This window comes from Vulpes vulpes, chromosome 15 (genome assembly GCF_048418805.1).
Source record: "Vulpes vulpes isolate BD-2025 chromosome 15, VulVul3, whole genome shotgun sequence".
Taxonomy (NCBI): Eukaryota; Metazoa; Chordata; class Mammalia; order Carnivora; family Canidae; genus Vulpes; species Vulpes vulpes.
Genome location: NC_132794.1, coordinates 118573916 through 118598545, shown reverse-complemented (window position 1 = coordinate 118598545; position 24630 = coordinate 118573916). Strand labels below are relative to the sequence as shown.

The window sequence follows — 24630 nt, the reverse complement described above, 5'->3', positions numbered from 1 at the left end:
TCACAGCAGAATGAAATAAACACAAGGGTCCACGTTCCATTGCTCTACAAGGGAGCCAAGCGCACCCCGCACAGGACGCCTCCTCAATAAATACTGCTGGGAAAATGAGCCACAAGCAACTCAAGACAGTATGTTACGCAATACACAAACTCTTATGCCACACACAAAAAATAGCTAAAAACACACGTTTTCACATCAGGCCTTTCCTCTGCCGCTCGCCGAGGACCACCCCTTCTTCCTGTGCACCGCACTCAGGAAGCTGCTGCTCCAGGCTACTCACCTCCTCCTCCCGCAGCTCCAGGCCCCCAGAAGCCCAGGACTAGCGGCACCTCCGCGGTGGCCCCGTCCATGAGGATGCAGAGCAACGCCACAGGAGTGTGACCCATCTTGGCATCAGCATTGTTTGAGCGGCTAGAACAGACCAGGAAGCCAGGCTCAAGTGAAGGCCCAAGGCTGGGAAGGAGCCAGCCCTGTGCCCTGGCAGCAGGCAGGGGGGAGCCTCGCAGGGGACGCCCTTCACGGTCCCGCAGGAGCCCGCAGCGCAGCAGGCCTCCAAGCGCGCCCCGTCTCGCCGGTTCTCAGGACCCCCGCGGTTTGGCAGGGGTTGGCCTGTCCTGGTGGTCAATCTCTACTGTTCCAGATAAACCCGTCTTTTGCTGATAAAATAAATGGCAGGTTTTGTTAAGGTTAACAGGCCTGATTCATTTTAAGGAAGAGCAAACAGAAAACAGCCTCTGAAAACTGAGCGGCAGCTGGGCTTGGCTGGCACAGCTGCAGTAAAAGCAAAGTGTCCGTTTGCACTAGGAGCCGCGCGGGCCGGGTGGCCTGGGGCCGCCGCTCCGCCCACGCCGCCGGTGCCCTGGGTGCCCCCGAATCTGAGGGAGGAGGCCCCCGTGTTAGACTTGCGGGCTCCCCGCTTCATCCTTCGTCACACGGACGCACCAACAGTCCCAACGGGCCTCCGACCTAACGGGCTTCGTCCGGGCTGGCCGCGCGCCCTGCGCTCCAGGACTGCCCGCCGCGCGCTTGGGGCTCGGGGCTCCGGGCAAACCGCAGCCGCAACCGCTCCCGGCGGCCCCGTCGGGGTCACGACCCGGGCACCAGCCCCGGGAGCGCGGAGCTGGCCCCACAGCGGGTCCCCAAGAGCGCCGCCCTCGCGGTCACGGTCACGGAGCCCCGCTGGCCAATCAGCGGCCTGGACCACCACGAGGCTGCACGCATGCGCACCAGCGCCCGTCCGCAGCCGTTGGGACCCGGCCCGCCGCGCTCCGAAGCTCAGTGCGCAGGCGTGCCGCGGGAAGCCCCACCCCCGGCGCGGGTTTCAGCCAATCCCTGCCGAGGCGCCACACGCCGGGCGCCGGGGAGCTGAGGCCATGGCGGGGCGGCCGGGGTCTTCGGGCGTTGAGCGGGCGGGAGCCATGGAGCGGGCCGAGAAGGCTGGAGGTAATGCGGGGGCCCGGCCACCGGGAGGGGCGGGCGGGCGGGGGCGCTGCTGAAGGAAGGTCGGGCGTCCACAGCCGTTCGCCCGGCGGCCGGCGCCTCAGGAGACCGCAGTCGCTCCGCTCTCCTCGCGAGCGTCGAGCAGCCGGGGACGCGGGGGCAGCGCGGCTCTGCTCCCGGTGCCGGCCGCCGCACCAGCCCCGCGGGCGCCCTCGCGGCTCACAGCTCGGGGGGGGGGGGGGGGGCACCGGACAGGAGGGGGAGGGGCACCGGAAGCGGCGGCCCCGCCCCCCAGCCCCGCCCCCACCCGGAGCGAGGGGCCGTGGAGGGAGCGGGGTGACACCCGGAGACGGCACCCCCGCCCCCACCCCACCCCGGGGCGCCCCCACCCGGCCAGGACCGGCCCACACAGGGGGGCTCAGCCTGGCGGCCCTAGTGGAACCTTCGGGGTGCGGGGCGGGGCTGCCCTCGGGCGCGGACGGGGGGCGCCTCCGGGGGCCGCGGGGAGCATCCCTGAGGCGGGGGCAGGTGTGTGGCGTCTTCGCGCCTCTGCCCGCCTTGGCTGCGGCTCCCCTGTGGCCTCGACGTCAGCGCGGGGGATGGGAGCCACATGTCCGCCTTCCGCCGCTTCTTAGTCGGTTTGACATTATTTTGAGATAAAAGTAAAACCTGGGGGTCACACTGCACAGGCTACCTTGTGCCCTGGATGCTTTGTTCACAGGCTAACAAGCGTCGCACAACAAGGTATGACGACCCCGTGAGGGCACAGCAGTCTGCCTTCCCTTGTGAGGGCGCTGGCCATGCAGTAGAGGAAAAACCCCTGCAGCTCACTGCCTGGTCCACTGATAGTCCCTGCGAAAATGGTTGCCCAGACTAACTGTAAAAACCGTTTTGGAGTCCCCCAAATTTGTTAACTTCAAAAAAATTCAACCTTGTGTCTGATGAAAGGAAACACCCTCTTGTCCTCCAGTCCCAGCCTCCAGAGGCAATGACTGTTGAAGTTTATTCTGTTATTCTGGCCAGACGTTACCTAAACATGGTGTGCACGAATCTGTAGACTGACTGACGGTGTTTCACTCTGGCCCTATGGGGTTCGCTCCACACCATTTTTTCCACTAGGGTCTCTTTCCCTGTTAGTACACGCAAATCTACCTGTTCAGTGGCTGTACGGCATCTTGTGGGGATAAGGCATAAGTTCTTGACTGCTGGGCATTCAAGTTGTTTCTCACTTTTGATGTAACAGGTATTGCTTCAGTGTCTTTACAGGCCTTGTGCATCCTTAACTGACTATATCTCCTACATAAATCCCTAGATAACAGAATTATGGCCCCTTCAGTTTCCACAGTCTTACCAGTATGTATGAGTTTTCCCACATCATCTCACTGGCCATTGTCAGATTTATTAATCTTTACCAATCAGATAGGTATAATATGTTATTTTCAATTCATTAATTATGATAGTTACCTCTTTTAAAATATTTAGTGACCATTTATATCATTTTTGCTTGACTGTCCTCTCCTTTTCTCCATTCTTATAGAGAAATGATTGTTTACCTTCTTTATATTGACTAGTTGCTCTTTAAAACATATCATGGAAAAATTTAAGCATATTCAAAAGGTAAGAATAAAGTATAATTACCCCATGACCCCATCTTTCCACTTCAGTAGTTACTAGCTTTTAGCAAACCTTGTTTCTCCTTTATCCTCACCCACTCACTCCACTATTTCATTGGAGGATGACAGGCATGATAGCATGTCATCTATAAATATTTCCGTACATATCTCTAACAGATATCCAAAATATAACCACAATAGTATTCTCATGTCTGAATAACAACTACAGTAATTCCTTAGTTTCAAATATCAAATATCCAGTCAGTTTTCTAATTTCCCTGATTGTGTCATCAATATTTTTTAAAGTGCACAGGTTTGAATCAAGATCTAAATAATGTCCATTTTCAGATTAATTTATGTTCCTTTAATCCCTTTTAGTCTGCAAGACTTTCTTTCTTCCTTATCCCTCAAAATCTGTTGAAAGAACTGAGTTGGTTTTCCTGTAAAGTTGCCAATCTGGATGTTGCTGATTGCATCCCCATGTGTCCTGTTGCCTGTATTTCCTTTGAATTAGTATTTAGACTAGTGGATTAAAAGATATTAGTCTGACTTTTTTTTTTTTTGGCAAAAATAGTATATTTTTACATCAAGTGGCTCATAGTATCCAGTTATCTTTATTGTGATGTTAACGCCATTAATAGTAATTGCCTAGATCTACCAGTTCATTAAGATATTAAGAATAAGAGGCAGCCCCAGTGACTCAGCGGTTTGGCGTCGCCTTCAGCCCCAGGTGTGATCCTGGAGACCCAGGATCGAATCCCACATCGGGCTCCCTGCGTGGGGCCTGCTTCTCCCTCTGCTTGTGTCTCTGCCTCTGTGTGTGTGTGTGTGTGTGTCTCTCATGAATAAATAAATAAAATATAAAAAATAATAAGTGCCTATATTGGTTATAAACAGGTTAATATGAAATATTTTACTAAGAGGCTTCATAATAAGTGATTGTATATAGAATAGCTTTTTGTATTTTTTATGTTTAAATGAGATGTCTTAAATTTTCTTCTATTTTTTGAGATGCCTTGAATTTTCTGTTCTCAAGACTCTTTAGAACTCTCTAGTTAATTAGCCATCTGCAGTTAGAGTGATTTTTGATCCCTGTTTCTATATATATACGCCTTTTTATATATACCCCTCCTTTTTTTTCTTTCATTATTACATCATGAGCTTTGAGCCAATCTTGAATATTACAGGCTGTGAAAGTTCACCCCTCCCCTTGGCCTGAGTTTTATTAAGGGGGAATCTGTGGTATGATTTCACAATTGCAGAAGGTTGACAGTGAAACAGTCAGACTCATCTCATATTCAGTGTCTACCTCAGGACAAGAGGCAGGGGCTGCCATTGTGGCTGGGGACCTGAGCTCCTTCAGTCCCACACCAAAGTTGTTGGACCCTTACTCGGGATTTTAAAGCGTTTGGTTTTGCCTCCACAGGGCAGGCCAAGTCCTCACAGAAAATTGAAGACTTGCTGGAAATGGTGAAGAAGTTGCAGAAAGGTCACATGTCTCCTGTAACTGAAGCACAGCCTGAGCTTTGGGATAAGGCAGAAATGGATTCAGTTCCAGACCCCACAATTTACAACCTTGGGAAATTAACTCATTTGTTCTCTCTTACTTTTAAAAATTAATTCTTTGAAGTAAAGATACAGCCCCATGATTCAAAATTACAGTCTGAGGGGATAGAAGGCAAAAAATGTTCCCCAAACCCTCTTGCTAGACACCCATTTGGCCCCCACTGCATTTAGTTAAATCCAGGGTTTCAATGTAAACCTCCACCTTAGCTATACTGCTCTCTGCAGCCAAGAGCTTACCAGGCTCGTTCTAGCCATGTTCCCACCTCATGGTGGTGTCCCACCCCCACCTGGAAACTTCGCTTCCCGTGATTGGGGACCTTCAAGAGGTCTTCCCATGGCTAAAAAGCATGCCCTACTCGTTCACTCTTTAATTCCTTGCCTGTCTATTTTTCTTGGCTACAATTTCTACAACCTGACTCAGTATCTCTATTTTTTCATTGCCTCCCCTGCCCAGAATAAGTTCCTGTAGGGCTCCCAACTTCCCCTTCCTGTCATCACTCAGCTTCCTTTCCTTCCTGCAGCGGGAAGCCTAGAGCCCAGGGTCGAAGTCCTGATCAATCGGATTAACGAGGTTCAGCAAGGTGAGCTCAGGGACTAGCTACATGATTTGCAGGTTCCTTGTTGAAAAGTGACTTAAGTATTTCATAGCAGATCATTAAACCAAGGATGGGTCCATCTAAATGCAACTGCTATAGTCATATTGTCCATTAACCTGGCACTGCTGTCACCTGAGCCCCCCAAAAAAGGCATGGGCTCTGGAAGCCTCATTTCTTGCCTTAAAATCTGCCCCCCCCCCAGATTTCCTTGAAGAGAAATGTGAAATGTCACTGTTTGCAGGGAATCGTGCAGTTGGAGGCTGCACTTATACATAGTTCTGCTTTTTGGCACAGCAAAAAAGAAAGCCAGTGAGGAGCTGGGAGAGGCCCGAACTGTTTGGGAGGCCCTGCAGAAGGAAATGGACTCACGTAAGCATACCAGGGGTTACCCAGAGGTCTCTGGTGTCAAGCCTTCCTGAACTCAACACTCTGGACATGTAGCATCCTTGCTGTGGCCAAGGGCTCCCGCCCCCTCTGCAGCATCAGGTCCTACTAGTCTCCTACTAGTAGGGTGGATAGGAGTATTCCCAGAGTACCCTCCAAGCATCCTTCCACCTCAGGGCCTGTGAGGCGGTTCAGCCCCAGATAGTACAGGTCCTTCTTTCCACCCGTCATCCTAAGCCCTTACCTTGAATGTCCCCATCTCCAGTAGAACTCCCCCAGCCATCCCATTTAAGGATAGCATCCTGTCCCCACCGGATCACATTCCCCTTAGAACTTAATGTGTTTCTTTTTAGCGCATATTCCCGGTTCATCTCTCCCCTCCGTGTGAACACACTGGCCTCCACAGTTTCCTCAGTCAGCCGTCACCAACCCTAGGGCCCTTGACTGCTTACAGGGAGTGTGGGCTCAACTCCCAAGGGTCCAGTTTTGGGGTTGGAGTAGAGCTGTCCCAAAGTGCCTGTGCAACCAGGGGCAGGTGCACTCCCTGAGGGTGCAGTGGGAGGTCTCCGATGCCTGAATGTGTTACTGTGTTTTCCAGTGAGTGGAGAGAAAGTACGCCTGAAAGAGATCTTGAACAAAAAGCAAGGTAATTGCAGCGACTCCATCCCCCTGCAGAAGCCAGTCTCTCCATAGTAGCTGAAGCCCTTTGAAACCTGAATTAGCTTGTATTCCTCCTGTGGCTTCTACCAGACTTTTAAATTTATGACAGACACACAGAGAGGCAGAGACCTAGGCAGAGGGAGAAGCAGGCTCCCTGCGGGGAGCCAGATGCAGGACTTGATCCTGGAACCCTGGGATCATGCCCTGAGCCAAAGACAGATGTTCAACCACTGAGCCACCGAGGCGTCCCTCCACTAGACTTGGAGTAAATGACAAAGTCCCATCAGGTGTCCACAAGCCCACACATGATCTGACCCTATTTCCTACATCCAATCCTGATGTCTTGAAGGATTTTCACGTGGCCCTTGGCCCCTCTCCTTGCAGAGACCCTAAGAATCCTCAGGCTGCACTGCCAGGAGAAGGAGAGTGAGGCACAGAGGTAAGAGCTTCCACCTGGGCCTTGTTCTGCCCACCCCCTTGATCTGGGTGGAAAAGACAGCAGGAAAACCAGCTTTGGACCCACGGTTGCATTTTCTCCCTCTGTAAAAAAGAGAAGCTAGATGCATGTCTTCTCACCTCAGTCCCAACAGCACACAGTAAGGGTACTCTGACTCACTCAGATAATCATTCATTTGCTAGAACTACCAAATTCTTTCTGTGGTTTTATTCTATGCTTGGTACTCTTTCTAAAATAGGCTCCTTGGTTCTCTGTGCACTCATGTGTCCCCTCATTTAGGCATCTAGCCACCCAGTGTCTGTCCATCCACTTCAGTATTCGTTAATCCATATCTCCACATACCCTTGATTTAGCTCATTTCGTGACCCAGAGTCCCCAAGCTCTCGTATACCAACATTGGAATGGTGTGGGAAATTTGGAGGAGATTAGTATCTCTGTGCTTGTGCACCTGTGTCCATGTTGATCTCCCTGATTTCACAACAGTATTTCCAGGGGACACGTGCCCATGCCCCCCCCATAAAGTGATCAAAGAAGGACCTCAACCTAGAAAGCAAGAACAGACCCCAAGAGGAAGCAGAAGCCCCACCCCAGCCCTCTCCTGGGGAGACATTCAGAGACTGTGAGAGCTGCCTTGCCTCTTCCCAGGAAGCATACCATGCTGCAGGAGTGCAAGGAGCGAATTTCTGCCCTGAACTCCCAGATTGAGGAAGAGAAGAATAAACAGAGGCAACTGAGGTAAAGTTCCCAAGGCCAGGCAGGGTGGTGGTGGGTAATATTAGGGATGGGGCTTAGAAGAGCTGGCTGAGGTGAGGCCTGGAGCCTCAAGGTGGTGAAGGTGCTTCCCACAGAGCAGAGGATGTGGGCAACTTTTATATGGTCTATGCATGAAGACCCCTGGCTTGGGCCAAGGTGGGGAGGAATGTCTCAGCACATGGCTCCTCATCTTGTGTGGTTGGTCTGCAGGTTGGATTTTGAGGAACAGCTAGAGGATCTGATGGGCCAGCACAAGGACCTCTGGAAGTTCCATGTGAGTCACCCAAAGCCATTCCTCCCACCTTTCACATCTTCCCTGGCAGTCCCAGGCCCCAAACTCATGATCATGCTGCAGGCCTCCTTTCTCTCATCTGCCACCCCCAGCTCCTGAGCTACCATGGGTGGTCATATGTCCAAATGGCCCTTAACTCAATCCCTCATCACCATCCTCACTGCCACCCAGTGTCCTTCTCTTCACCGGGCCTGCCCATTCATCCCTTCAGGGGCCAGGAGGAACCCTGATGAACCAAGGAGAGGTAATCCATAGAGTGGATAGGAGGTGTGTCTGCAGCCATGACTGACACAGGGCACACAAGCGGGGATCCAGGCAGACCATCCTGACCACCTGGGAGTCCAGAGAGAATAAGTGTTAAGATGGAGGGGCTCAGTGAGGAGGCCACACAAAGGCAAGTGGAGCTGCAGTGCCAGGCTGGTAACTGATTCTCCAGGGAACAGTTGTGATTTGTAATATTTTCGGGATATCCTGTAAGAAATAGTTGCCTCAGACCTGATCTCAAAACTGGCAAAGTTCCTGAACATTAACCACCTCATGAGCCTCAAGTGCAGCATCACAGGTATCAGGTGAGACAGTTCCAGGTGCAGACAGTAGCCAGTACAAAGGCCCTGAAGCTGGAACATGCCTTGTGTGCCCAGAGGCCCAGAATAGTAGGAAGTGAGGCAGGCTGAATAGAGACCAGATCCAGATAGACTTCTCTGAAGGGCATGGGAAGAGGCTGGAACACATGGACAGGCCTCCTCTCTACCTATTCAGGGGCCAGAGCAGATGGCCCGGGAGATTGACACCCTGGACAGCAGCAAGGAGCACCTGCTCAAGGAAGGTGAGAGCGAGAAGGGGGAAGCCCTGATTTGCCCTGCACTGCCCTGCTGTACCCTGCCCATTGTCCCCATCTTGCTGCAGAGAAGCTTGTGGAGGCAAAGCTGGAAGATGTGAAGCATCGTCTGTGTTCCCAGTTTGGGGCTGACGGCTGCTCAACCATTGCTGAGGGGCTCTTTCTCCGCAGCCAGGAGGCTGCAGCTGCAGTGTAAGACCAAAGAGGACAGGGACAGGGAATGGGGTGGAGGGACGGAGTTTCCAGTGCTGATGGCCCCACCCTCAGGCATCTGTTTGAAGAGGAGAACAGGAAGGCCCAGGGACTCCTGGATGCTGCTACACATCACCATGAGCAGCTGCAGCAGAAGTGCCAACAACTGCAGCAGAAGAGGCAGAGGTGGGCATGGAGGCCCTGCCCCCAGTCCCCAAGAGGAAGGTGGCTGTGAGGGCACCTCTGCTCCCCTTTCAGCTCATCTCCTCATTTATTTACACCCTCTTGTCCCTTCTCCTCCCCCTCCCCGTACTGACCCCACCCCTTTCTGTCCAGGCTTAAAGAGGAGCTGGAAAAGCTTGGCATGCAGATCCCTGTTCAAGCCCAAAGCAAACAAGAGGAAGGGGCTGGCCCAGGAGAACCTGTGAGACCTGGAATTGGGTGGCAAGGAGCAGAGATAGCTCATAAAAGGAGCTGGGTAGAGGAAGGCAAGGAAGGGGAATCACAGAGTCCTCAAAGATGCTCTTTGGGGAAGGGTGTTCTCATAGGGCATAACCAAGACAGAAGTACAGAGGCTGGCAGTAGTGGGGTGGGAAGGGGCACATCCCAGTAAGGCTGTGGGCACAGGGGTGCACAGAGACTTCGCTTCTCAGACCCTGACCTCCCACAGGCCAATCCCAAGCTCCTAGGAGTCATTCAGGAGAAAGACCCAGAGATGCCCACCAAGGAAGGCCCTATGCCCTCTTAGGCAAGAAGGACTCTCCCTACCCTGGAGCCTATTTAGTGCCATGAACTTCAAGAAATAAAATTACTATTTCAGTACCACTGTCTCAGCTGAGTTCGTGCAAGGGTGGTAGGGGTTGTCCAGCCCAAGACCCTTGACCCCTGAGGCTGGGTAAAGCCTTGGCCACATCTCCATTTGGCCTCAGCCAGAGTTCAACAGGAGGTACCCAGTATGTGCTTCCCTAACCTCATAGTTTCTGCTCGTTTCTAGGACTATACACCCTGTTTTGGATCTGCAGGCAGAAAGGTGCACGTTCTGCAAACCCACCCTGTGATTATTTGAATTTGTTACTGAGGCCTGGACTATACAGAACCTACAGAACCTGGAAATCCCAAACATGAGGAACAAGGTGCTTGGGATCTCAGCCAGTTCCTTACCCACAGTCCCCACCGACTAGCTGAGAAAAACATCATTGGAAGCCAAGTGTAGTTTCTGCTCTTGTGGGCACAAAATACATAACTGACATACCTGTCTATACAACACAGTATGTTAGAATTTTCCATGTCCTGGGAGTCAGTCACCTGAGACTATTGTGTGCTTTTGAAGTAGGTCTCAAATAAAAAAATGTACTCCCCAAATCAGCGGCAGCAAAGGTAGTCCAAGTCGGATCCTAGGCCAAAATGCAGTGACTAAAGTAGAGATCCTTCCCTTGGAAGGCTCCCACATGCCAGTAGGGAGGTAACATGGGAGGATGGAGAGAGGTCCAAGCAGGCCACCAGTGTGGAGAGCAGTTTCCACGAAACAATGGGAAAACCTAACCTGGTGAGAAATTATTCATTCAGCCAGACCGTAAGCATCAGCCTTCCAGTTTTCTACCTGAGGTGGGGTTAATCAGACCTGTGTCATAAATGAATAGGTAATCTCAAAACAACTCCTGCATCTCCTGGAAATTAATATTTTTCACCGCATGCCGGTGGAAACATCACCTTTAAGAACTGCATCTCAGCCAAGCCCATGATGCCCATGATCGTAGCATCAGGTTTAGATTTTTAAAACAGGACACACGATTGCTTCAACAGATGAATGAAAGGCTTTGGCAAAATCCAACACCTATTTACATAAAGAAAAATTATAAATCCAGGAATAGAAGGTAACTTCACTTATACTTGGTGGTGAAGTGTTAGAAGCATTTCAGGCGTATTTAAATACTATTCATGACATTGAAGTTCTAGACAGTGAAATAGGATCAGAGAAAAAGGACTGGAACCTTCCCCTACCCCTGCTCACAACCACATGACTATCTGCCAAAGAAGAAAGAAAATCTTCCTGCTCAGCCTTGCAATCTCCCTCCAGGCCCTTTACTTGGAAACCCAAAGATCGTGTCAGCTGGAAAAGGAGAACTGTAGCCCCATCACCACAGTGGGGCAATCAAGAGTGGGTTCCCAGCTGAGAAACACTAAAATCCATAGCTGGTGGAGTCACTTATAAGGTTAAGGTAAAGGAAGATGACCTAGAAGAGATTGTTCAAAGATTAACCTAGACAAAAGACCAAGGAGCCAGGACTCACTAGGTTTGAAAATAAAACTGTTCCTCCTTCCCAGCTTCTCCAGTTAGATCAGGCTAAAGATCACTTTCAAGACACTACCAGCAAAATGGAGCCGCAGAGTAAATCTCAGACCAAGGGTGCTGCTTTAAGACCCTTCCTTGAGACTCTTGGGACACCTGGGTGGCTCAACAGTTGAGCGTCTGCCTTTGGCTCAGGACGTGTTCCCAGTTTGGGGGTCGAGTCCCACATCAGGCTCCCTGTGAGGAGCCTGCTTCTCCCTCTGCCTATGTCTCTGCCTTTCTCTGTGTCGCATGAATAAATAAAATCTTTTTAAAAATGCCCCTTCCTTGAGACTCCTAAGAGTGCACCTTGTATATTCTCACAGATGATTAATAAGGCTTTTACAAATCTCAGAGGCTCTGTCCCCACATCACTCTCAGGTTGAGGTAGAGTGGATCCTGTTCCAGAAGTATGGGGCTGGCTTTCATCTAATAGAGTGGACAGTAGTTTCATGTATCAGAAATCCAAAAACTTTTTTAAAGGAATCAAATCAATTACAAATGAAAGGTTTAGAAACAGCTCAAATGAAGAAACTAGTTTAAAAAAAGGGGGGGGGGTATGTCTTGTAGAAGAGAGAAAATGACTGAGTGCAGAATCCAGAACCTTGGAAGTCATCCCCAGAACCACTGCACCCTAATCCAGGAACTGATGGTGTGCCCTGCTAGAACCCAAAGTTTCTATGGACCACAGATGGCTAAGTGCCTCCCGATTCCCCTCCGCTTTGAGTGGACCAGCTGAAACTCCCATCTCTGTGCCACCACCGTGTGTTGTGTTGTGCAGGGCCCTAACTGGTCATGTCAGGTCACATGGCTTCAGCTTAAGAGCAACCACGCAGAAGGGACTGTGCCCAAGACCGAGTACAGATGATGTCCTAGATTTTGAGCCAAGCAGCTTTATAAACGGACATCCTTGAGTTTTATTTTAAGTTTTTATTTATTCATAGAGACACAGAGAGAGGCAGAGACACAGGCAGAGGGAGAAGCAGGCCCCATGCAGGGAGCCCGACATGGGACTTGATCCCGGGTTTCCAGGATCACACCCCGGGCTGCAAGCAGCGCTAAACTGCTAAGCCACCAGGGCTGCCCAATCCTTGAGTTTTAATATAGTTTTTATATGTAAGTGATGTGAACTCTATTGCCAGAAAGCAGATTGTATCCACTCAATTTTCCAAAAATGGCCACATTACTATGTCCCATCCCACCATACTCTTTTGTAAGATGCTCTTCTGTCAATAGTTGGAATCTATTTCTCCACTACTTAGAGTCTTCATGGGCCCTGTAAATACAGACTAAAGAAATGGAGAACGGGCACTGGCTACTTAGCAGTAGTACTGGTAAATGTCCCCTTGGAGGCTAAAATCACTCAAAATAACCAATGGTCTATAGTGTTTAGAAAACTTTTTTCAATACATTATCATTTATAGCTGAGTTTTTATAAACCTTGCTGAAACTGATCATTTTTCCTTCATGAGAAATTCACTGATAAACACAAAATTCGTTCTCTTGAAAACTTGGACAAATTAAAGATATTTATAAGGTTTCACTTTATTCTAAGTGCTCATCTAAGTGAGTCATCTCTGTCTGATAAAGGCATTCCTACCTTTATTGGATTCTTCCTTCCTATATTTAATTTTTCCATACATTGACTTGGGTTTAAAAGATGACCCACAGGTTCTTTCCTGTGTGATTTCCTACACACGGATTGGTAACTCCTCTCCTATCTCAAAATCAAAGTGAACTCACTATAGTGGACTGGTAGTGTTGTAGATGTGTCAGTAGGGCACATAAAAGGGTCCAACAGTGAACACTTCTCATTCAGGTAAATATAAGCAAAGATTTCTGAGGTAGAGTTGAGAAGACCTCTGCCCTCTCCATTCAATTCTTTCTGCCCTAAGTCATGGCTGTGATCTCCATCCTGTGGCCCCCAAAACAAACTTGTGTGTAATCTGTGCTTCAGGAGCACAGGGAATGAAAAAATCAGCAAATGCAAGTAAGTTTTTTTGGTGGCAAGTCATAGATGTAATGTTTGTAATTTATATTCATATCCTCTTGGCCAGAATTCAATTACATGGTTCCACCCACAGTTAAGGGAGGCTGAGGAATGAAGGCTGTGTGCCCAACACAAAGAGAAAGTGAGTTTTGACATACACATAGCCAGTCTCATACATGACCTCTCCCCAGTGTGAGTTCTCTGATGTTTGCTGAGGTGTGATTTCTGAGAGAAAGTTTTTCCACATTCATGACATTCATAGGGTTTCTCTCCTGTATAAGTTCTCCGGTGCACAGTCAGGGCTGACTTCTGGTAGAGTTTTCCTGTGTTCTTTACACCCACAGGGTTTCTCTCCTGTGTGAGTTCTCTGATGTTTATTCAGAGCTGATTTCTCACAAAAGGTTTTCCAACATTCCTTACATTTGTAAGGTTTCTCACCTGTGGGAGTTCTCTGGTGTACAGTGAGTTTTGACTTCTGGTAGAAAGTTTTCCCACATTCTTTGCATTCATACGGTTTCTCACCTGTTTGAAGTCTCAGATGCACAGTGAGCTTTGGCTTTACACAGGAGGATTTCCCACATTCATTACATTTATATGGTTTGTCTCTTGAGTGAGTTCTCTGATGGACAGTAAGAGCTGGGCAATGGCCAAAGGACTTCCCACATTCTTTACATTCATATGGTCTCTCTCCTGTGTGAGTTCTCTGATGTGCAATGAGAATTGGCTTCTTATGGAAGGTTTTACCACAAGCAATGCACTCATGATGTGTCTCCCTATTGTGAACCCTTTGATGTACAGTGAGGGCTGACTTCTGGTAAAAGAACTTCCTACACACATTACATTCATAGCATTTCTGCCCTGTGTGTGTTCTCAGGTGTACAGTGAGTTTTGTCTTCACAGAGAAGGATTTCCCACCTTCATAACACTCATATGATTTTTCTCCTGTGTGGATTCTCTGATGAACAGTTAGGAGTGACTTATGGCAGAAAGATTTCTCACATTTGATACATGCATAGGGTTTCTCCCCGGTATGAGTTCTCTGATGGATTGTAAGAACTGTCTTACTGATGAAGGTTTTCTCACACTCGCTACATTTATAGGGTTTCTCTCCTGCGTGTATTTTCTGATGTTTACTGAGATTAGACTTTTTGTAGAAAGTTCTACCACATACATCACATTCAAAAGTTTTCTCTCCTAGCTGAGTCCTTGAAAACTGAGGGAAGTGTAATTTCTTGCAGAAATTATCCCCACTTTGATTACATTTATGGTGATGTTCCTCAAAATCAGCTCTAGGAAGATTCAGCTGTGTTGGTTTCAAACAAATGGTGTTCCCCCATTCATTATATCTACAGGGATTCTCCCTCATGGAAGTTCTCTCTTGGGCAAGGAGAGCAGATTTGTCACAGGCTCTCCAATATTTATAGGCAGTCTCTCCAGTGTAAGCCCTGCTACAGGTAAAGAATGTTGTCTCCTTGTTGAAGCCTTTCCCTTGCCCAACAAATTCAACAAGTGACTACAAAGTCTGATCCTTCTGATGACAACTAAGAGGCCCAGAACACCTGAGGGGCTTCCCAGTCATATAACTCCTCAGGCTTCTTTCTATCATGTATCTCATCAGGCTCACTGGGGAGAAACATGTCCTGACACATGTTAAACTCCTCTGGCTTTGTTCCTGAATAGTTTCCATCATTTATAATCAGGTTTGAGATGTGGATTGCACTCATATAACTGGTTTTCCCAAGTCGGTTCTCTCCTCAGTTGATGTTTCCTGATTGGAGAATCCAAATTGCCACAAACGTCTGCTCTGATGCTCCTGTTGGGTCTCCATCAGGTCATTTGCAGTCTGGACATCTAAAATAAGACAAAGTAACCATATCTGTGAATTGCATCTAAGCACTTCTTATGGAATGTTTGTGTAAGAATAAAGAAGTTTTTTTGCATTGCAGTAGAATATGAATTTTAAAGACTCAATAATGGGTATGATTATGATAAACATATGATTTTTCTTTCTAATGAATTAACGTAACACATTACACTAACAGATTCTCTAACATCAAAGCATGGTTTTATTTGTTCATTTTGCCTATTTAAGGTTTTTTTTTCCCCTTTCTGGGTCCACTAGGAAATATCTGGTCACAATATTCACCTATTCCCTAGCCATGATTCTCAGCTGAGGTCCTTCAACTGCATTTCTGTCCCTGTTCTGTTTCCTGCTTTCTCTCATAATACCTGTGGGTTCCTTGTGCTGGGATTTTTCTTATCATTCAGCTTTGCAGATGGCAAGATCTTCCTGGATTGGTTACTCTAGGATGCAGGAGAGGGCCATCTGTCTGTCACCTAAACAGGTATATTGCTTAGGGACAAACTTTATTTTTTTACTCCTCTATGGATGGCTATGGGCACCTGTGGGGTTTTTCAAAGGCATCATCTCTACTTCTTCATGCTAGCCAAAGACAGCTTTCTTTTTTTTTCTTTTATTTTTTAAGGATTTTACTTATTCATGACAGAGAGAGAGAGAAAGAGGCAGAGACACAGGCAGAGGAAGAAGCAGGCACCAGAGAGACCGATGTGGGACTGGATCCCAAGACTCCATAACAGGTACAGAAAACTCTGGTCATCACTGTGCAATTCCTCCCTTCTGGTCTAAAAGATTTAGGTTCTGCTGTGCCCACCAACTCTGAAAAATCTTCTTCTGGATCCTACTTAGGTAGAAACAAACAAACAAACAAACAAACAAACAAACAAACAAACTCCTGGCATTCTCACCCACAGTTTACAAATGTCCATACTTGATAATTTAGTTTCTAAAGACTTCTATCTTGCATTTCAGAGTTTCAGCTGTCCTATAGTTCTACTGAAACTGGAGTCACACACCTTTCTCTTTTTTAACAATGATTTCCACAAAAGAAGGTAAAAATGCTAACTTCAGATTCCAGTCCCCAAGTTTGAGTACCCTAACCTAAACACCTCATTCTACTAAACTTCAACCAATAATCTCTAGTTTCTCCTCTCATGTCATGGACCACCTCCTTCCGTGCTCAACAATTTACTGGGTCCTCCTTTGTTTCATGATCTCTGATGCTGTCATTCACAAGGTTCCAGCTGGACCTCTTCTCTCAATTCTTAATAACTCCCTAGGCAACCTCCTCTAATCCTACCCAGTTTAGGGTTAATAATTCCCTAATTTACATCTCCAATATGGTGATGGATATCCATACCCTACTCCAGATTTTAGGTGCACCATGTATGACATATGGAAATGGAAACTTCACATTCCCTGAAAAGGACATTTCAAGAAACTTCAAGAAACTTCACATTCCATGAAAAGGACATTTCTTTGATTACTGTTCTTTACACAACAAAAATGACCAGTGCTTAAAATTTTCCACTTCACATGCCAAAAGATTAAACCAATGTATGAATAAATGCCTGAAAGAAAACAGTCCTTGAAAATAGACAAAAGGAAGACATTAAGAATCTAGGGATTGTAACTAACCAAGAAAATATTCCAAGAGATGCAGCTAGGTACCACATGTTGGTAAGTCTAAGAAAATATACTTGGTAATTTTTTAAAAATGGGGATGTCTGTGTATGAGAGTAAAGAATTCATGAGTCTGATACATGCAGACTCACTGTCCTAAGGTCTGGACCTGGGAAAAGCACTGGGGAAAACAGCCCAGCATGGCCAGCATCTACTGGGCTCTCCTCTTCCCAGACCCCTGCCCAGTATGCACTGACTGACCTGGGAGGCTCTGGGCTGGGGGTTCCTCTACAATCCATGGCTCTGCTCCTAGCTCAACCTGATGATCACCTCAGGTTTTGTCATACAGTGCCCTGTCGATCAGAAATAAAGAGGGACTCTTAACAAACTGCTTTGGTTTCACGGCCTTTGAGGAATGACAGGAGCACCGCTGCAAGAGCTGTACAATGAAGGGCCAATGTGAACCTCTGAGTAGAGGGGTGAACACACGTTCTTCTGGGCCTTGAATCTTAAACCTAAGAAACATTTAATTTCATAAACAGTTGCACATATACCAATGAAGAAAAAAGTGGACACTTTCACTCACCCAAAGATGCCAGGCTACTGTAGGTCTCCAGCATCACGACCTTGCACAGGGTCCGCTGAGCATGATCCAGGTCCTGCCACTCCTCCCAAGTGAAGTTCACAGCCACATCCTCAAATGACACCAACTCCTGTAATGACACATGCCTCAATTCAAGGCATTAGCCTGGATCAGAACAGGAGTCTGGGAGTTCACTCTTCTTTGTGTGTTTTATCTTGTACAAAATACAGCATGATCTGTACTCTGCACTGTGGGGTAAAGAGAAACCACAGTAGAAATTTCCTACCTCAGGCTGTAAACAGCAGCAAAAGAAAGCCACTGAACTTGAAGATGGATCAACAGATTTTTCTAATCTTTGTGAGACACAGAGAAAGAAAATGAAGAAAAATGGAACGAGGTTTAAAAACAAGTTTAACAACAGTCTAACAACATGTAATTGGAGTTCCATAAGTAAAGAAGAAAGAATTGAGCATTTATGTATTTTCAGAAACAATTACTACAACCTTCACAAATTTTGTGAATGATAGTAATTTACAAACTTAAAAATTACAATGACCCATAATTAACTTAATAAAAAACTACTCTAGGCACATTACAGTCAAACTGCCAATATCCAAGGATAAAAAAAAAAACTTGAAAGCAGCCATAGAAGGAAGAGCACATTCAGATAAAAATACATATGAATGATGAGTGACTTATCAGAAGCAATGGAAAAAGATATCTTTCAAGTGGTGAAAGGAAATATCCTTCAATCCATGATTCTACATCCACTGAAAACTTATGCTACAAAATTGAGGTGAAATGAAAACATTTTCAGATAAACAAAAACTAGATAATTCATCATCAAAAGATGGCACTATAGTGATAAAGAACATTCTCCATGGTTGAAAGAAAATGACACCAAATAACAATATGGATCCATAAGACAGAATCAAGATTACTAGAAATGGCAAGTGTATACGTAAACATAAATAAATAAACGTTTTTCTTCTTTTGGTGTCTATAAAATACATGGTCCTTTAAAGAAAACAAAACGTACAGACTCAAGATGTACCTATGTATTTATACTATTGATACAAGTGATAGGTTTGGAAACAGATTTATACTATTCTAAAGTTCCTTTATGGTGTATGAAATAGGGCACTACTGCTTTAGTATGTTGTGATAAAGATTCATATTATAAAACTATATACAGTAATGAATAAAAAAGTTAAGGAATGAAGCACAGTGTTTTAATTTGCTATGGCTGCCACATCAAAATATAAAAATGGTTTAGCCATTTGGAAGACAGTTTGGTACTGGATTCAAAAGTAAACACAACCTTTCAACACACAATCCAGTAATTGCACTTCTGGTATTTACCTAAAGAAGCTGAAAACGTCCACAGAAAAACCAGCACATGGATGTATTGCAGCTTTATTCACAATTGTGTAAACTTGGGACGCGACCAAAATGTCCTTCAATGGATGCATGAAAATGTGGTACATTCAGACGATTATATTACTCAGCACTAAAGATAAATGAGCTATCAAGCCATTAAAAAAAAAAAAAGGAAGAAACATAAATGCACCTTAGTTAAGTGAAATGAGCACATTTGAAAGGCTATGTACAGTGTGAGTCCAACTACATAAGACTCTGTAAAAGGCAAAACTACGAAGACAATAAAAACAACACCAGTTGCCAAGGGCTATGAGTAGGAAGGAGTGGAAGGAGCACGGAAAATTTTTAGGACAATGATGCTACTCTAAATGACTACAATGGTGTGTGACTAAAATACAGATACATCATATTATACATCTGTCCAGATCTTGATGTCAGATGAGATTAGTGGGAGAGAAAAAGGAGTACAGAAACCCCACTTTGGCCTTTTGAGTCCCTGGCTGAATGGAAGAACTATCATCCAAGAAAGAAGAAAGGAAGATATGGTTTTCAGGTGGGACTCGCTCAGTTTGAGGTGCCTTCTGGATGGCATCAAAAAAGTCACTCACCAGGGAGCTGAACCCATAGTCTAAGGGCGAGGGAAGAGGCCCAGGCTGGAGAAAGAAACTGCCCAGCACAGAGGGCCATGCAAGTCAAGGAAAACCATACAGGGTGTGAATGCAGTGCAGACGTGAACACTTGGATGAGCCATGTTCAGGATCGGACACAAACAGAAGAAATCATCAGGGAGGCCGCCACAGAAGCTAACAGACAAGAATGTCTGGAGAGGGACGCCTGGGGAGGGGCTCAGTGGTTGAGCATCTGCCTTTGGCTCAGGGTGTGGTCCTGGAGTCCCGGGATGGAGTCCCACATTTCCCTTTTCCCTCTGCCTGTGTCTCTGCACCCCCCCGTCTCTCATGAATAAATAAATAAAATCTTAAAAAAATATACCTAGGAGAAGATCGCAGACAGTAGTTTCACTGCCGCAGATGATGCAAGAAAGGCAAAGCCTACAGCACAGTCACTGAAATGAACTATAATCTGGGTTGATATGCAGGCTGTAGGTTACCTCTTCACTTAGAAGACATGAATTAAGACGGCACCGCAGAGGTTAAGGTACAAACGGGGCGTGGAACTCTTTGTCAGAAAACACAACTCTGAACAGTCTGATGCATAACCTACACAGACGGACTGGCTGAGAGATACATGTGGAGAGTGATTTAAAAGACCTGCAGTTGACTCAGTCCTGCAGACATCCCAAGGGCCAGCCGTGGATCGAGAAGGGCCTTCCAAAAGTTGTCTGGGATGCTATTTTAGCAAACCTTATCAGGCAAGTTGTGTTTTTGCACCAGTAGCCATCACCACTGCAGAGTGCTGGAGTGTTTATTTCCAGATTGGTAGTGCAACACTGTCCACTACCTCATCCATGTGACCAACAAAGACACCACTTCAGACTTCTGTGCCCACAAGTTTTCATGTCCCATGACAACATGGCACACTCTCTCCTAAAAGACATAACCAATGTGTGTCTGATGCCACAGCATCAGAAAGACCAGAGACCAATGTGTACTCACCTTGGATGACTCTAAGGTCACATAACCTGCCCATATCCACATGGCACCTTTATCGTGTTTATGTGTATCTTCCTGAAGATACATTTTCACTTATTTTTACTTTTCTATTTAAAGGATGACCCCTTCCTCATCAAGCACCACATAAAACAAACTGAGGGACCACTAAACAAATAAACACACAAACCACTCACCAGAGATGTATTCATCTTCTGCTGCTCTTGGAAAAGCATAGAGACTCTGGAAAAATAGCTGGGAGAGAAGGCGAATGGACTAGAGTCATGACAAGACTGCTGTGGCTTGCTCCCAGATCCTGGATTCACTGGTCGGAAGCTCTCTACACAGCAGCTAGAAAAGACAACTGACAGAGAGAGAGTGAGAGAGCTTGAGAGGGACTGAGAGAGCCTGCCAGCCTTCTCTGGGACAAGAGTATTTTACACCTGGAAAAAGGGCAGGAAAGACCCTATTGAAGGAATACCCACAAACCCATGAATTTACACATACGGTATATCCTTAATTAAAACACATATTTCCCACTGACTTATTGACAGTAACAGTAAGAATCAATTTAAGATTTTGAAGATATGGGACGCCTGGGTGGCTCAGTGGTTGAGCATCTGCCTTCGGCTCAGGGCGAGATCTTAGGTCTCGGGATCAAGTCCCACATCGGGCTCCCTGCAGGGAGCCTGCTTCTCCCTCTGCTTGTGTCTTTGCCTCTCTCTGTGTGTCTCATGAATAACTAAATAAATTCTTTAAAAAAATAGATTTTGGGATCCCTGGGTGGCGCAGCGGTTTCGCGCCTGCCTTTGGCCCAGAGCGCGATCCTGGAGACCCGGGATCGAATCCCACGTCGGGCTCCCGGTGCATGGAGCCTGCTTCTCCCTCTGCCTATGTCTCTGCCTCTCTCTCTCTCACTGTGTGCCTATCATAAATAAATAAAAATTTAAAAAAAAAATAGATTTTGAATATGTTTATTAAAATAATGGTTGTTTAGCCATGCTCCTATTAATAGAGACATTACACGCAGGGCTTCACAGTGGTGTCTCTGTGAGGACACCTGTGGTTTAAATACCTCATCCTCACAGAAATTACACATCCTGCCACACAACACTTTTGGCCTATGACTTTATAGGAAAAGATATATGTAAGGTACACAGTGCGGTCTGTTGTGGTTCTCAACGACTTGCTCCCCTGTATTCATGACCTCCAACACTGACCTGGGCTTTACCATCTGACTTGCTTTCGTCTAGAGCACCTCAGCACATGTGACCCTAACACAGGATGAAGGGCACTTTTCCACGAGAGCTTACCTACCTCCTAGGACCACTATTGTTTTGGAAGACACCTGGGGCTCACCTGGTAGGGACACGTGGCTTGGCCAACAGCCAGCACCAACCACCAAAAACAGTAAACAAAGTCCTCTTCCACCAACTACCAACCACCAAGCTTAGTCACGGCACCAGAGGACTATGTCCTCCATCGTGAACCAGGCAAACACTAGCACAGGACCTGATCATGTGACCCTAGCCCCAGGTGCGGAGCCACGGGACTTCAACAAAATAAGAGGACTGCTGCTTACAGTCACTAAATCTGGTTGGCCTGTCACCCAGCCCGTGCTAGAGGGATACATCTAAACCCCCAAACTCAGTATGTTCTTAGTAAAATTACACAGGGGCAAGTCGAATTACACGTACCATCACAGAAGCGGACAACCACACCCAGAACTTGTGAACAGCGTAAGGAAGGTGCACTCGGTGGACTTCAGTGAGGCTGCTGGAGGTGAGAGGCCACGGAGTCACCCGGAGCCCGGCCGCATCTCAGACAACTGTGTCCTTCGCTCCGCCAGGGGCCTCTGCTGACCCCCATTAGGCAGGAGCTGCGCTGTATCTGTGCCCTAAACAGCAGTCTAGCCGGGAGGGTAATGCAGTCGCATTCTCCCATTTTACACACTGGAAAATGCAAAACGCGCTCCTGACGTTGTGCCGAGGAATTTACGGCCTTCGCAGATCCCCGGCGCTCAGGGCAAAGCCCCCGGATTACGGACGCCCGGGGCACGCGAGGCCTGGAGCACACGGAGCCCGGGGCACGCGAGGCCTGGAGCACACGGAGCCCGGGGCACGCGAGGCCTGGAGCACACGGAGCCCGGGGCACGCGAGGCCTGGAGCACACGGAGCCCGGGGCACGCGAGGCCTGGAGCACACGGAGCCCGGGGCACGCGAGGCCTGGAGCACACGGAGCCCGGGGCACACGAGGCCTGGAGCACACGGAGCCCGGGGCACGCGAGGCCTGATGCACACAAGGCCTAGAGCACATGGGGCCCGGATTACGGACGCCTGAAGCACACGGAGCCCGGCACACACCAGGCGGGCAAAGCCACGCGGCAACGCGATGCGCACGTTTCCGGCGAGTCCTTCTCAGAAGCGGCTGCTCTACGTTGGCTGCATTATCGGAAACGACGTCAGAAGCAAGCACGTGCCCTGGCCTCGGGGCGGCAGGAGCGACGAGCCCGGCAGCCCCGCGGGGCCGACGTTCCGGGCACCGGCTCAGAGGCTGCGGGGAGGGAAACGCGAAGGGGGCGTCGCGAGCCGGGCACGCGGCTTCTGCCGCTCGGGCCGCCGGGCACCTCCCAGGCCTGGGCCCGCAGCCAGCCGCCCCCGACGCCCCCTGCGAGTCGGGCCGACCCGGCCAGCGGTCCCCGCGCTCCGCTCCACCGCCCACGCGCCCGGCCGCCGCACCACGCGGGCCCAGGTCCCGAGCCGCCAGGCCCAGGGACCGCTGTCACCGTCCGCGCTCGCACCGACCTTCAGGGACGCGGAGCGCAGGCCAGAGCCCGCGGCGACACCGGACCCAGGGCGCCGGCACCCGGCGGGGAGCGGGACTTCCGGGCGGAAGAAGGGCGGGGCCGCAGCGCGCGGGAGGACCCCGGAAGACTCCCAGAGTCCCGCGCGGGAAACCCCTCGCGGACTACATTTCCCACAAGCCTCTGCGCTGCGTCCCTTAGCAGCTTGGGAAGTGACGCGTCCAGCTGCCGCGGCGGCTGTGACCGGTGGGGGTGTGACGGGGTCTCTACCCACGTGGCGGAAACGGGGTTCTGGTTAGTTGTGAAGTCCTGGTAAAATGGTAAAATTCTGATATAGCGGAAATATTCCGTCACATGAAATGTCAGCTTTGTTAGTCGTACAATGATAATATAGTTCTAGAATTCACTGGGGTATTTTTTTCCACTTGCTTCCTAAAGCCTGAATAGTGAAATAGCACAATGTCTGCATTTTATTAAAGAACTTTAAAAGCAGATATGGCAGCTCTTGTTACTTTGTTAGACTCATATTTTTAAAGCAGATCGTGACGTTTGGTTTGGCGAACCAATGTTCATTAAAAGCCTACACTGGAAAGTGAAAAAGAGAGGTTCATTACTCACAGGTTGGAGGAACTGTACCTCATGCTTCGAGGGGACCCAAGGCGAGGACAAGACGGGTGCGGGCAGAGAAGTTCAGTAGAACCTGGGGCGCAGGCCTTCCTTATCATCCTCCCTTGACTTGTTTGGAGTTCCAAAGCCAAGTCCACGTGGGTCGCTTCGAACCTAAAAGAGTGGAGTTTTGGTATGGTCCATGGGGACCCTTACCTAAGGGAATTACGAGGTGAAGGTTCTGGCAGGACCAGGAAGGCCTACTGCAGAACATCACATCAGACTTTGGCATTGAGCCTCTGCAGATTGTCATCTAGGGCAGGGCTAGTGTTAGTATGAGGTCCCAGCATGCCCCCTGACCACACAAAATGAATGCGGGGGCAGCAACGTCCTGGAGCAGTTCGTCTAAACACTGGACACCAATACCCTATGAACCCATTAAGTAGATACTCGTTCAAGTGCCTTCTTAGCCGGCATGAAGCAGCCTCATAAATAGATGCTATTCTCACCCACTGAAATAACTTCTAAGCCATCAAAGGTTGCTATTCCACTGTTGGAAAACTTCCTCTAGTGTATATACAGGAATAAAATAATTGGATCATAGACTGAGTGCCCTCCAAGCAGAGAAAATTTACATTTCCAGTGTCTAGTAATTACTTGCCAAGAAACTCCAATAATTTCTCCATTCATAAATTTTATCAGAGTCTTTATCTATTTTCCTGGGAGTTGGATTTAAACATGGGCTTCCCGGAACTCCCTAGTTTCTGTGACACAGTAAACAAATTCAACACACTGCTTTTTGCTGTCACTGCTGCATTCTAGGAAGAGGGGTACAATGGGTTTTTGTGATTGGGTTGATGTGGACTTCAGTGGTAGGGATGGTGGTTGATGGTCTGGCCCATGATCTATGTGACTTATCTCTGGTTTTCCCTTTTCCTAAACGATGACCTCCACTGTGCAATTCATGTATCTTTTATGATCCTGCAATTGCCCATTGGCTATAGTATGCAGACCCAGGAACCTCAGCCTTTACTTTCCCATTCCTTTCTTTCCTCAGACT

The 24630-nt window shown here is 48.0% G+C and overlaps 2 protein-coding genes and 1 pseudogene across 2 annotated transcripts; 1 reads left to right on the top strand and 2 right to left on the bottom strand.

Annotated features, from left to right (window-relative positions):
• The first annotated feature begins 1353 nt into the window (after positions 1–1353).
• On the top strand, positions 1354–9612 carry SYCE1 (synaptonemal complex central element protein 1). The gene is made up of 13 exons (XM_026010723.2): positions 1354–1443; positions 4480–4542; positions 5141–5200; positions 5510–5584; positions 6198–6245; positions 6644–6698; positions 7362–7451; positions 7680–7743; positions 8521–8587; positions 8668–8791; positions 8867–8977; positions 9128–9215; positions 9462–9612. The coding sequence occupies exons 1-13, from the start codon at positions 1374–1376 to the stop codon at positions 9537–9539; spliced, it is 993 nt and encodes a 330-aa protein (XP_025866508.1). The 5' UTR covers positions 1354–1373; the 3' UTR covers positions 9540–9612.
• A 3503-nt stretch (positions 9613–13115) lies between these two features.
• LOC140593682 (uncharacterized) lies at positions 13116–14949 on the bottom strand. The gene has a single exon (XM_072740530.1). The coding sequence runs from the start codon at positions 14474–14476 to the stop codon at positions 13367–13369; it is 1110 nt and encodes a 369-aa protein (XP_072596631.1). The 5' UTR covers positions 14477–14949; the 3' UTR covers positions 13116–13366.
• Positions 14950–16802: 1853 nt separating this feature from the next.
• Positions 16803–23054, bottom strand: LOC112928779 (zinc finger protein 717-like; annotated as a pseudogene).
• Positions 23055–24630: the final 1576 nt, after the last annotated feature.